Source organism: Sarcophilus harrisii, chromosome 2, assembly GCF_902635505.1.
Source record: "Sarcophilus harrisii chromosome 2, mSarHar1.11, whole genome shotgun sequence".
In the NCBI taxonomy this organism is placed as follows: domain Eukaryota; kingdom Metazoa; phylum Chordata; class Mammalia; order Dasyuromorphia; family Dasyuridae; genus Sarcophilus; species Sarcophilus harrisii.
In genome coordinates this window covers 629,827,359-629,842,020 of record NC_045427.1, presented here as the reverse complement: position 1 = coordinate 629,842,020, position 14,662 = coordinate 629,827,359, and the positions used below count along the sequence as shown (strand labels likewise).

At 37.6% G+C, this 14,662-nt stretch overlaps 1 protein-coding gene across 3 annotated transcripts in view; it reads right to left on the bottom strand.

The window, feature by feature from the left end:
• Window positions 1-8,337: 8,337 nt before the first annotated feature.
• Window positions 8,338-14,662, bottom strand: part of UBE2Q2 (ubiquitin conjugating enzyme E2 Q2) — a 68,546-nt gene continuing 62,221 nt past the window's right edge. For all 3 annotated transcript variants that reach the window (XM_031956787.1, XM_031956788.1, XM_031956789.1), the window contains exons 10-13: window positions 14,143-14,191; window positions 13,565-13,660; window positions 11,620-11,686; window positions 8,338-10,115 (exon numbers count right to left, since the gene is read on the bottom strand). In XM_031956787.1, the coding sequence (XP_031812647.1) occupies window positions 10,084-10,115; window positions 11,620-11,686; window positions 13,565-13,660; window positions 14,143-14,191 (244 nt within the window). In that variant the 3' untranslated portion in view covers window positions 8,338-10,083. The remainder of the gene's footprint in view (window positions 10,116-11,619; window positions 11,687-13,564; window positions 13,661-14,142; window positions 14,192-14,662) is intronic.

The window sequence follows — 14,662 nt, the reverse complement described above, 5'->3', positions numbered from 1 at the left end:
TGGGGACTGCTGAGGGCAGAAAGGGTCTGTCCAGGGTCACATCTCCTGTCCGGGTCTCCGCAGCCCTCACTTCCCCACTCACCATGGCTTTCATCCTTTACTGACATTTAATTTTTAAACATGCCATGTTAATGGAACCAGTGGATGCCAAGAACTGGAATCCAGACTCTGGAATCTAGGGGCAAGTGGGTAAATAGCAGGGTGTGGTAGGTAGGAGACATTTCTGTGCTCCCGGGAAAGCCCCTTTCCTAGCACGTTTACAGCAGAGGGTCCTGATGAGAACTCTGAAAGTGATGATTGCTAAACTGAGATTAGGGCAGGGTTTCCAAACCTTTTTTTGCTCATGGCATGATATTATTCTTTAATGTTAGAACTCAAGGTTCTGAATAAAATGTTAGGAGGCATGAGATTAGGACTGGATCAACAAATCAGAATTATTTTCATAGAAATGACAATTGAACCCATGCGAGATAATGCAACCATTAAGTGAAACAGTATAGAGAGGGGAGGGCCCAGGACAGAACTTGAAGAGGATAGCAATAGTTATTGGATATTGCCTGGATGAAGATCCTGCAAAGACAACTGAGAAGAAGCAGTCAGAGAAGGGAAGTACCAGAAAAGAGCAGGGTCTCAAATCCCTAGACAAGAGAGTATGAAGAAGAATTGGATAAGCAGCCATTTCAGAGGTCACAAAAGTCAAAAAGGATGAGGGTGGATTAAAATTGGCAGTTTCAATGGACCATTGGTAACCAGAGAGAGGTTTCAGTTGAATCATGCTGTCAGAAGTAGACAGCAGAGAATTAAGAAGGGGTAAGAGCAAAGGAAGTAGAGGCTTCCATAAATGTGGCTGTATCACAGACTTTAGCCGGAAAAGGGGGAAGAGATGGAGGACAATGGCAGGGAACAATCAACCAAGTGTGGCAATTCTGGGTATTGCACCTCTTAGTGATCTTGATGATCCTGATTCCATGTGAGAAGGGCCGTAATCCATGTGGTATCCCAGGTGCTGTTTTTGCTCATCATCACTCTTTTAACTTTCAAGATATTCAAAAGGCAGTGGGTTATGTGAAATTATAGAGAGATGAGATTAGATATAGAGATCTAGGAGTCACTGAGGAGCCCCAGCACAAGGGACTTGCCTCAATAGTGGCAGCTGGCAGGACTTGGCCAACAGAGAAGAGGACTCAGGCCCCATCAATGACAGCATGAAGTACAAAGATTTAGCAGCATGATTCTGGGCTTGGTGCTTTCTGAAGGGGGGAGGTGAATGAAACCTGAAATTTCTGGTTCCCCTCATTCTGTCACTCCATCATAGGGGTATAGCACTTCTTTGTTTATTTGTTTTAGGTTTTTTTTTTTTTTTTTTTTTTACTGGTCTGCTGTCTCTGTTTTGGTTTTTCATTGTCTTCTTCCAAAAGATTCTTGTATCCCAAGATCACAATTATTTAACCACTGCCCTAAAGGTATACTTTCCTTAAGAAGTATTGAAACTGCCTTTGTTTCAAAAAGTTAAGGCTTGGACTACTGATATAATAATTTGCTTGTGTCTTAAGTAAAAAAAAAAAAAAAAAAAAAAAAAAAAAAAAGTCAGGGAAGAGCTTTCCCTCCAGCACTGGTCTCTGAGCATGGACAATTTAAGAGATAGGGAATCCATACCCAACTGAACCAACACTGAATTCTTGTTAAATATTTTCTCTTTACTAAGACTAAGTAGACTTCCTTTTCATAACTATTAGATGGACTAAAAGCAGTGTCTATGCTGGAGCCAGTTAAATTTTAAAGGATTTTTGTGAGCTATCACTTCTTTTTTTCCTGAGGCAATTGGGGTTTAGTGACTTGCCCAGGGTCACACAGCTAGGAAGTGTTAAGTGTCTGAGATCAGATTTGAACTCAGGTCCTTCTGACTTCAGAGCTGCTGCTCTATCCACTGCACCACTTAGCTGCCTCTGAGCCATTTCTTAAATACAGTCATTATTTAAACTTAAATTTATAATTAAGTAAATTATATTAAAATAAAGATAATCAAATCACTTCCTAGTTTTACTATTATCTATATTCTCGAAGTGATTTATGTCTGAAGTAGGTTGTGATCCCTTTAAGAAATTATTTCCCATTGATCTGTGATCCCTTTCAGATTCTCAGTCCCTCCAGGCTGAGGCATAGCCTCCCTAGATAAGTTATCTTTCCAAGATGCCAGAGCCTTTGATTCAATTACAAATCCTGGTCAAGGATTTTTTGAATCCTTTGAAGTGTTAATTCCAATAAGAGATCATGGCTATCCCAGCCCCAACCCAGTCTGATCTGTTCTGCTCGGGCTGTCTCACCCCCCCACCAAGACACCCAATATAATAGCTTCCAATCAACTAAAGTCCTTTGCAGATGGACCTTGGTAGCTCCCTTTACTGCCAGGACCTTCTGTCCACTGAGAACTGCATTCTCAGTGCAAAATTCCATTTTCCAATAGATCTGCCACTATAAAAGTCAGTCTTTTGGTAAAGTGATTTCTATTTAACAATAAACTTTCATTTTGCAACTAATATTTCAGGAATGAGTGAATTCTTTTACTCCTAAAACCTGCGGCTCATTTAAAGGGGATTCTTAACAACTCTCTTATAGCCACTCATCTCTAGATCTAGACCACTCAAACAGCATCATGTTCACTGTACTTGCATAGTGTAAATACTAGATGATAATGTTACTATGCATCTTTTCTCAATTTTGCCTTCATTGGTAGATTGAAATCCACTTTAGTGGAAATATTTACTGGTAAATGCCACAAAACAAGACTTGATTTATTGTCTAGACCAGGGGTTGACCCAGCCTGTTTGTATGCAACTCAGGGAACTAACACTACAATTTAAAATGCAATAAAACTTTGTTTAAAAATGGAAAAACTACTCAAGTGGCTGTTCTGCTGAAATGAATCTAGCAAGCAAACATTTATGGTTAGTCTGATTTGTGACACTATTCATTTTCCACTCAAATGTACTGTGTCACTGATGGTGGATTTTTCAAGAAATTCCAAATAATACTGAAAGTATAGGTATAAACTGAAAAATTGCAACATTCCAAGTTAAAATTTGATTTTTTCATATTGTGTTCCCTAAAAAGCCAATTGTAGGTAGTATAATCTGTTGGGATTTTTAAATATGAAGAAAATAAAAATAGGCACAGAAAGTAAGAACAAAAATAACAATGGAGTGCCCAAATTAATAGAACCACATTTTTAATCTATTGAACAATCATCTAAGAAAACTCATTATGTTGATGAGGTTTGAATCCCCTCAATTCCTGGTGGTGATGAGGTTAGTGGCAATAAGTTGTTAAAAATGCCCTTTTAATTGGCCTCAGTGAAAGAATTCACTTATTCCTGAATTGTTAATTGCAAAATGAAAGTTTATTGTTGGATAGGAACTAGTTTCCTAAGAGACCAACTTCTATAGTGGCAGAGTCCTATTGGGGAAATGGAATTTGGCACTGAGAATACTTTCTCAGTAAGCAGAAGAGTCCTAGGCAAATGCTTGGGCCTTTTGCAAGGAGTTTAGCTGAAGGAAGCTTGTTATATGGGTATCTTGGGGGGAGAGAGGGGGCTGGGACAGCCTGAGCTGATCGGGCCAGGATTTCTCAACCGAATGAGAATTTAGAATTTCCAAAAGATCTATGAGAGTTGATTTGCCCTTGAATAGTATTGCTTCTCTCATCTTGGGAAGAAGAGCCTTCTCTAGACTCCTTGGAGCCTGGGAGATCCTGATCTCTCAGATAAAACAGGAGACACAATAAAGGAAATCTTAAAGGGAACACAGCTTCAGTAAAGGGAACAGTTTCCCTCCCTCTTCAGTGTCTCCCAAAGGAAGAAATAGTTTCACTTCCAGATTACTGGAACGAAAAATAATCTTTTCTTTTTACAGAACAATACAGGATATAAGGATTGTTTGACAGGTCAGCATTTAAGAGTCATAGTAGAGAAACATGCCAAAGTGTCTCAGGAATGGAGGATAGGTTTGATAACACTATGGTTATCAAGTGGCAGGAATAAAACTATCAGGCCAACTTCTCTGGGAGAAAAATACAGAACATGATGTTTCTAAAGCCCATACTAAATTAAGAGTTTGTTTACATACATGACATAAGTTCAATAGCAAGAACATATCACAAAAGAAATTAATATAAAGATAAAATCTAAGAATATTATGAAAGAGAACACTAACATTTGTATCATAATTGATGAAGCATCTACAATTTTGAAGTATTCTAATGATTTCTCTGTAGTAGAATTTGATCAGCTGTTATTTCAGAATTGCTGTCAACCATGGGAACATATTTCAATATATTACTGTCTACTTCAAATGAGTGTAGCTTTAGTAATATTTGAAAGCAAACTTAATTGCATTTTATTCTCATGGTATTAACACAATATTGGGAAGAAAAGTCTGGAATAGCTACAGAGTTAGAAATTTTTCTCCAAATCATCATTTGGCATTGTTAAAATCATCAATTGCAATTATCTTTTGCATGATTCAGTATTCAAGATATCCTCTTCATTTTCAATCTGCCTACATTTCCTTTGGATTTTTCCATCATGATCCCTGGAACCTCATCATCTTGCAAGATTGCATCAGCCCTGATACTCACCCATCATCCAGTCTTCCTGGACCCTCCTGATTGGGGAGCTGGAGAGCTCTTTCCCAAAATTTCCATTTAAGGTAGGTATACAGATCAGCCATCTCTTCATTGTCCATTCAGCTGTACTCCTTTGGGCTTTTCCATTTTGTCTTCATGCTGGGTACCTTCTCTTCCCAATCTATCTTAAGCTTTTTGTGTGTTGTCTTTCCTCATTAGATTGTAAGTTCCATCAAGACAAGGGGCTATATACTTTTTCCTGTCTGCACCCCAGTGCTTAGCACAGTGTTTGGCACATAGTAGACATTTGTTGACTGACATTGTAAGTAAAGAAAAGTTGATTGATTTTTAAGCTATTTCTGGACAAAATTCATTCTTTATTACCAAAGTAATACAAACAAAACTGAATTAAACACTGTAGTTAAAAAGAACTTGAAATTATTCAAATTGATCAAGTCCTTGAACCCAGAGAGGTGGCATGTGTACTGCTATGTGGCGTACATAATCTGAATTACATATGAATTTTCTTTATTCTTCTGGTTTGGTAAAGAGATTAGCTAATATTAATTTCTTATAGGACCTTGTTTTAATGACTTGAGGAATTTTCATTACTTTCCACCATACTGTAAAAAAAAGATCAACTCACATATAGAAGAAGAAAAAATTAAATGTATTATGCATAAGAGTTTTGGAAAATTTAAAGATTGGTACTGGAAAGCATAAATCTTTAGGTGAAGATTTGAGTTAAGTCAGACAAGTTTAAAAACATTCCATTTAACGAAAAAGTATTTTATGCTCTTCCTAGAAAATCTGGTTCAACACAAAAACATGTATCTTCTATCGGATAAAAAAAAAGTAACAGATTTTTTGATTAGAAACAGCCCTTATGAAGAGTTTCATCAATAACACCTGATAAAATCTATTTATATCTACATGTGTATTTAACTATTCTCATCCTTCCAACTCTCTTTTCTGCACATAAAAAGCTGGCTTGATTGCCTTTCTCTGCAGTCCCTGTGCTGTACTTGAGATCCTCAACTCACTTACCCAGAGTGCATTGAGACCGGAATGAATCAGCAATGTGCTATGGCAACCAAAGCCTTCAGCTTTATTATGAGAGGCCTATCATTTAAGCCAAAGGAATTAAGCCCACTGCCCTCAGCTGGCTGTCAGCCCACATGTGTAATAATGTGTTGAGACCGTTTGTCACATTTTAGGCAGCACACAATATCAAGATTTTCCACAGAACGGCAGTGAGGATGATGGAGTTCAAGAATAAACCATGTAGGGGCAACTAGATGATGAAGTGGATAGAGCACCAGCCCTATAGTCAGGAGGATCTGAGTTCAAATTTGACCTCAAACACATTAGCTGTGTGATCTTAGGCAAGTGTGTCTGGTGGTTTTGCCTATTTGAAGGGAATATCCAAGGCAAGTGGGATTAGATCTGTTCTCTGCCTCTGAGGGCAGACCTAGGAGTGAAAACAATTTTCTAGCAGAACTGTCCATTAAGGAAGGGACTGACACAGGAGGAGACAGGTTTTTCTTCAGCAGCCATCTTTAAGCAAAGTCTGTTTGGTTTGTTAGATATGTTTTACAGAGACTTTTCTCTGGGTATTGAGTGCACTAGCCCTGGATTCAAATTTGATTTCAGTTTATTTACTGTACTCCCTTTACCTCTCTAGGGGTCGTTTTCCTCATCTACAAAATGAGACTGGACTAAAACAGTTATATCATAAAGATTTGGCCTTTTATGTTCTGTGAGTCTGTGAAAGTAGGAAAATCTGTGGATATGAACCGAGAATGGCATAGGATTTGAGGGGAGATGGAAGCTAGACAATACGCTGTTAGATTCTGGCCAATCAAAATCTAGTAAGGTAGCAATTGCAGAGTGACTGTAGGTGTTATCTCACTTCAAGCAAGCTTATTATTCAAATATCTGGGTTTAACAAAAAGACTTATGATGCACTACACAAAATTTTCACAACAGGAGTCTTCAAATGTGTTTTTTGAATTTGTATCCAGATAGTAGTACATAACAGGTCATTAATAAATGCTTTTTGAAAGCATGTTGAATTGTAAACAGTACCATTTACTTGTAATATGGAAAAAAACTATCAAATTGTTCAAGTTTTGTTCAACTTGTTATCAGTCACGTTTGAGAAGACAGGTGAAGAAAACTGCACATTCTGCCAGATCTAGTGGCTATTTTGGTAAATTCTGCTCAGCTTTTTCTTTGTTATAGTGTAAGAAAAGCCCAGTTATTGATTACATTATTAAAAATACTTACAATTATATATTCTCTGCAGGATGAGACTAACAGGTGTAGGCAGTATTACAGTCAGAAGTAGCTTTCTTTTATGTACACTGCTATAGAGATGTCTTCCTTTTGGTCAGTTTATGCTGCCTTCTGGTCATCGTTCTCTGTATATGCAGAGGAGAGCACTTCAGAATCTTAAGACATGATCAGCACCATGGCCAGTGAACACTGCAAGCAGGCTGACGCTTTGGCAAATCCCTTGCCATCCTAGGAATGGGGAGGCATGTAGTTAATATGATCCATCTGCTGTGACCACCCTGAAGTTTGATCATGGCAAGCCTAAGATCAAACACTGATTCCTCTGTGTAGCATTTAAAGTTCTTCACAAACTGGGTCAATATTAACCTTTCCAAGATTGTAACACAGCTGGCTGGATGTCCTTACATAGGCAACCATCCTTGTCTGAGGGGTGATCCTTCCTCACCCCCATCCCTTAGCATTTCTAGTATGCCACATTCTACCATGTGCTAGTGATCTCCCCTCCCAAATTACCTTATGTATATTTAACATATGCTCATATATATGAGCTATCTCTCCTCTAGGGAAAGGTTTGCTTCCACTACCCTGATGTCATCAGTGTCTCCAGTAGTGACTGGCACTTGGCAGATGGTTAACAAATGCTCATTAGCTATTGAAGTAGCTTGGTTGTGGGGCAGATTCAGGAAAGCTCCCAGCTTCTGGAAGGGCATGGAAATTTTGATCTTCACAAAGTTTCCCTGACATGCATCTTTTTCTGTCTGTTCTGGTGAATCAACCTTCAGGTATCCGTGTGTCCCCTAAGTCTGGCATCTCCCCACGGCACTGGAGAAGAGGAACATGACCCTTTTATATGACCTTTCTGAGGAAGTGTAAGCTACATTTTTGATACAGCAACTGTATGATATTCTTCTATCTTGGTCCAAGATTTGAGAGTTCCAGACATAAGAATCCCCCCTTGGGGAAGCTAGATGATACAGTGGATAGAGCACTGACCCTGGAGTCAGAAGAGTTCAAATCCAGCCTCAAATATTTAACATTTCCTAGCTGTGTCCCGAGTTCAAATCTGGTCTCAGACAATATTTCCTAGCTGTGTGACTCTGGGCAAGTCACTTATTCACAATTACCTCATCCAAAAAAAAAAGTTTACCCCTTATATAAATAAATTTAACATACTATAGTCTAAAATTAGAAAAAGATATTTTGTAACTCAGGGAGAATCAATGAGTATTTGAGAGATATATATTACCACATAACTACATTATTCTACCTGAGTATGCAGTATTGAAATTTGAAAGGCAGGTACATTGTGGTTAATGGCCTTGAAATGTCACATATGAAGACTGACTTAAGTTTACCTTTATCGTGAACTCAGCCTTGCATAAAGCAGAGTATCTTCTGAAGCATAAATGAAGACACATGTCATTTTTAAAATGGTTCTTTATTCATAAACTTGATGCAAGTTTACAAATTGACTTTACATTGCCAAATAATTCTGCAATGAAAAATGAAATCCAAAACTAAGCATGCCAAATGCACAGCTGTCAACCTGTTATCCATCTGAGTATTAAAGAATTCAATAATGTATTCAATATTTTAGCCTCAGGTTTAAGGAACTTTAAAATGCTTAAAAAGAGATCTGCCTTAACACTTAAGGCTGTTATCTGAGCAACAAGATATCAGGACTTTATACAAATAGAACCAAAAAAGCAAGGAGGCTAGGACATCTTCAACTACCTTTAATTTAAAATGAAGAACACAACAAACAACCTAAAAGGTAATTAAAAACAAGTTATCAGAAGTAGTGCCAAGTCTTTCCAATGTGGTTTTCAAAGCTAAAAATTGGATCTTAAAGCAAATGCCTGATAAGAAAAAAACCATTTTATGTTTTCACTGACAGGTATGGAATACGAAGATGTGCTGCTCCTGGGTTTCTTTTAAAAAGTGCTTAATACTTAAATTATACCTTTAGTTTAAACCTGGGGTATAAAAGGTCTGTTAGTAACCAAATAGAACTGGTTCAAGTAAGGCAATAAAATGAAGACATTACACCAATCCATACCATCTTCTAAGAAAGAGAAAAAAGCGTTCACATCATGTATGTATTTCCATCAGTCTTTCAACATCAAACCCACGGCTATGACTCTGGCAACATTATTTTAAGTTTCTTCAGAAGTGATGCCTTTTTGTTCTCTGATGAATGAGAGATTTTGCTCAAGGACTTAAGTTTTATTTTGCCAATCACTTTAGAAGTTCATTAGTTTACAAATGATTGCAACACCCCGTTAATAAATGGAACGCCCCCAACGGCTTTTAGTATTTTAAATAACTTCAAGCTTTAAACTGTGGTTCCTCTTTATAAGGTAAATTGAACCAACAAGTAGCAGGTACAGCCCAGCAAGACAGGCCCCAGTAGAAGTTCTAAGTTTTTAATTGGCACAGCCTTGCTCTGCTCAAATACAACATAATCCAATTATAAGTATCTCTTTGAGACACAGTTCATATCTTCATGTAGCCATTTTTAAAAAGTGTAATTGACAACATATATGTGGGGTTTCCTATGTCATTAATTTGGCAATACTACAAATGTTTTCATTTTAGACCAGAAAAAGACCCCCAAACCTGTGATTTTACAAGACCTGAAATCTCTAAAACAGTATTAAACAATGATTGAAGCTTTACTGGTTTTAAATGAAACCATATATTGCAAGTCTTTGTAGTCCATTATCCTATGAAAGGTAAGAATCTCAAACCCCATTGCAACTCATCGAACTCTTGTGTGTGTGTGTGTGTGTGTGCGTGTGCTGTGTGTATGTATATGTGCTGTGTGTGTATGTATGTGTAAGAGTGTATGTGTGCATGTGTACAAGTTGTGTGTGTATAATTTAATGCTGACTTGCCTGCTTTGGAGGTTTCACTTTCAATGAAAGGGAGGTGGGAAGAAATGGACCAATAAAGGTCCCAAACTGCTCAGTTCAAGATACCTATGATGAGCAGAATAGAAAGGCTGTAACCTACACTGGATGTCAAATAATTTTTTATCCACTAACAAATTTAATAACTAAAGTCTTCAGTATGACTGTTTATAGGGGCACTTGTAGCTTATTATCCGCTGGCAGGAAATTTCATTAGAGTGACATCAGTCCAGGCAAAGAACGGTCCATCCACTTAACCATCTTCCTTTGGAGGTGTGTACCAGCCTGGGAAAGGGGAAAACAAAAGTTTTGATGAGCTGGTGATTTGAAAAAAATCCAGGCTTCTGTTTAGTTTTTCAGAAAGGAAAGCTTAACCGCCACCTTTATCTTTCACTTTATCACATTTTATCTAAACACTATTACTGTTTAAACTTGCTATAAAACTTGTAGAAACCATTGCCCATATTGATAACAAAAGCAATGCAATGCCTACAGACTATAAAAGAGTTATTATCAACTGATTGTAAATTATAATGGAAAATAAAACTTCTACAATATTCATTTCTCAGCCCAGAGTCTCTCCACTGTTGTCCCACTGCTACTGAGTTTCATACCTATCCACCCCGCCCCCCCATGGGCTTTCAACTCATCAGCGATAATAAATACAGTGTGCTTTCTAGAACTCATCTTTATTGCTATTAATTTCATACCCACCAATAAAAGTTAAGAATGCCCATTGTGCCAGAATATTACTATTGGATCACAACTGTAGCAAAATGCAAGATTTTTGAGGTGTACAAATACAAAATTTGGGAGGAATGGAGTCATCGGAACTGGGATTTTGGGGAGCCAGGAGTGGTGGTAGGCAGGACAGACATTTTTTGTGTTAGCTGGTGGGTGTTAAGAGCTGGTAGTTGAGGCTCCTTCCTAACCTAAAAAGTTTCTTCAATTACAAAATAGTACTATATGTTTAGTCTTATTTTCTATAGGACGACCAATCAGTATGTAGAGAAAGATCACGATAGGTAACATTGGTGTGACACTTGAGATGTCACTTCTTACCACAGTCATTTTACTCTGATCAGAAAAGCCTTGGCTTTTGTTTAGGAGCCATTAAAAACAAGTAATATATGAAAATAAAATAGTTTCTTTTGTAAATACTAAACAATTCTCACTTAGACTAAGACCAACCCGAATCTGTAAAAGGACTGAGTTACATAGAAACTTACACATCTCAGAGTTTTAAATTAATTTGTTCACTTAATTAGGATTAGAAGACCTGGGGATCTGAGGAGGTAAGTAGCGAGTCCATGTTCAAAAAGGAGAAAGGGTTTGCCCCAAGTCACACAGGGAGTAAGCGACAATAACTGACACCCCCCATTTATACAGCATTTTGTTAATCTTACTCTTTCCATTTTAAAGAAGAGAAGGAAAGAGTTTTACATAGCAGAGTTAGAATCTGCACTCAGTCCTCTGAAAATGGCATACTGTGACCTTCAGGAACAGAGAAACTCTCTGAAGGCTTCTCCTTTTTCTTTCTATCCTTGAAGCGCATCCAACACCTTAGTGTATGAAGAAGGGAATTTTGCCTCTATCATTAATGTACCTAACAAATGCTTTTTTTTGTCTACAAAGGTAAACAATGGCTCAAAGTTATCCTGATTACCAGAACTACAAAACTGCCACAGTCTGAGTTAGGAGGTTTGCTGAAATTTCTTCAGGACATTTTAAAGTTCACACAAAGAATATATTTACAAACACATAGCTCCAAAATGACAATTTGACATACCGTTCTTCTCATGTATCTGTACTAGGGATTTATAGGATTGTTGTGCTCTTGCTAGGTTATACTGATTCTGAAAGGAAGAGTTTTAAACATATTTTAGACCAAGAAGTTATTAGGGCATCACTCATTATAACACAATTGATGACATATAACCAAGAGTACTCACACTCGCCAAAGAACAGGTAGCACATAGAGGCTTTTAAATGTTTACAAATATCTTATCTGGTTCAGACAGGAGACTGAATATATAGCTCCAAACATTAGTAACCTGAGGTCTCAGCTCACAAGCTATATAATTTCCTCCCTCAAATTCACCTACCTCTTAATTCCTCAAAATGAGTACAACTTAGGATCTCCCTTTACAAGAACTTCTACCTCATTTGACTATTTTTAGAAAATGCTTTCCCTGCAACAGCTCTGGAAAGTAGGCTGTGGAACTACTATCATCAACCCCATTTTAGAGATGGGAAAACTTAGTCCCAAAAGTTGATGTGACTTTGCTGAGTTCACACAGCTAGGATTTGAATCCAAGTCTTTAGACTTTCACTTCACCACAAAATCCAGCCTCTGTCACCCAATCATCACTTCCGTGGTCTGCTCCAAAGCCCCGAGTCAGGACAGGAGAAGAGTTCAGGGGCAGGCCCAAATTTTCATGTTGGAAAGGTTCCAAGTTCTGGCCCAGGGATGGCCTGAACATCTCTAATGCCAGGATCGGCCTCACTAACATGTGAAGAACAGCTTGTCACCTGGAGGCTGATCCTCTTCAAGGTGATTACTGTGGAGTTATGATGACATAAAAGATTAGAAGTTGTTTTCTTTGTGGAGAAGGTACATGCACTCATGAAATTAAGGACTCAACAGAACTTTTCATTTAAAATACTCTGTTCTTCCACTTCAAGTTGCTGTTAAAAAAAAAAAATCTCTGAAAGAAATGGGGGAACATATGAAAAAGATACTAAATTTTCTATCTCTTCAAATACTTATTCTTTATGGCTCGGGAGATGGCTGAAAATGACTAAACGGTAGTAAGATAAATGTAGAAAGATTGTGGGCTAGTAGATAGCCTGAAACTTGGCTTTCAAGTTCTGCTTGTGTGCTCCCTGGACAAGGCCCAGGAAATGCTTTAATTCTCTCCAAGCAATCCAGAGCAGGGCATCCCATTCTTCCTGGGGAAAGTTTTCTTCTGAGGTATTCCTTAGGCCAAAGACATCATAGGTCTAGTCTAAAATTGCTCATTAGAGCAATAGCTCTTTGGACTGATATTTATAGGAAATCAAAATAAAGGTAAAGGTCATAGAAGTCCTATTTTACAAAACAACATTATATGGAAATCCAAAGTTAAAAGACAGGGTGACTGACTCATAAAGACTCTTCTCTTTGCAGAAGGCCTTACTAAAAAGTGACTTTAAATGGGCACTTCCTCCTCACTGAATTGCTTATTTGTGGCTTGGTGAAGATAGCACTAAATTTTACAGTCCAAAAGACCTGCATTCAGATCCTGCTTGAGTTATTTCCAAGCTGCAGATTACTTGGTAATTCTTTGAGTTCCAGTTTCTTCATCTGCACTGAGATCTCCTCACAGAGTTGTTTGGAGGATCAAACGATAGATTTTTCTCACTGAGTTGTTTTGAAGATAAAATGAGATAATCAATGAAAAACCACTTAGAAAAACCAAGTAATATATAAATGAAAGTTACTATGATTAACCTTGACTACTTGACTGATTTAAGACAAAGTAATCAACAGAAAACCAATCTGAAATAAAATCTCTGTTGTGAACGAAGTCAAGGAAAACCAAATTCAACCGACAATTTGATCAACATATATAACTTTCCAGAACTACATTTGTTGTTTATCATGAAACATGTTTATCATTTTGTATTCTGCATGTAAGAGGGAGGATAGGGGTAGGGAGTGGGAAGGTCAAGGCAAGTCTGGATGAAATTACCTTATTAGCTCCAAACTGGACTCTGGCTTTTCCTTTGACCAAAGTGGCATTGATCTGCATGATGACAGATTCTATTGAATAGGCACTACTCCAGCCCTAAAAGTAGAAGTAGATACATCTATAAACATGTGGCGATTCAATTTGGTCATCTGATTTGACAGACATGCTGATTATTATAAATTCGACTTTTTATCATAAGCAGGTGACACATAAATAACTGAAAACTAAACTCACGTTTAAAGCTAACTTTTCACATTTAAAAAGTTCCCACAATCCTACATGAAGGTCCTTATCAAAGGCCTCATTCTGTTCCAACACAAAAGAACACGAAGGCTTCCAGGGCAGGCCAGATTTAAGGCCCCAGAGGCCAAACAAGAGGTCTTCCTTGTTCTTGGCTACCAGGTAGCCAGGGCACAGAGGTCAGAGATTAACTGCTATAACCACAGGAAGTCGGTTTTCTACTCTCACCAGGATGTTCCATGGACCCACATTCACTCCATCGGAACTTATCTGGGGCTATATCATTTACAACCCTAATACTCTTCATGACAAAGAAATGTAACGTGAAATGTATTTACCTGTTTTGTGAGAAGTTCCATGCATAATGCACCACCACCCAACACATACCTTAAAGAGAGATTAAGAGTCAGTCTTGATTTTTGACTTGTCATATTTATTTCTGCCTTTATTAAAAAATTACACTAAAATCCCTTTTTACTTAGGCTGATATTATATCAGAGCTTAATTATTCCCAATCAAAATTTTAGGAAGAGACAAACAAAAACATTTTAAATAAGGTTTCCTTACTTAAGTAAGGCCAAATGTTCTCATTATTTAATTAAATTTCAGACTTCCCTTTTCATTATTACAATTTGTCTTCTCCTTATACTGCATTTGCTTTTGACAATGTCACTCTCTTCTACTTACTTTCACATTACCTTGGCTAGTTTAGGTTATTTTTCTCCTTTCTGACCTGTCCTTCCCAAACTCTTAGGCCTATTTAAGTGTATTCTATCCCTGAGGAACTCTTTAGCAACAACAACAACAACAACAACAACAAAAAAAAACCTTGAGGAAACCAGCCTGACCCAGCACCCC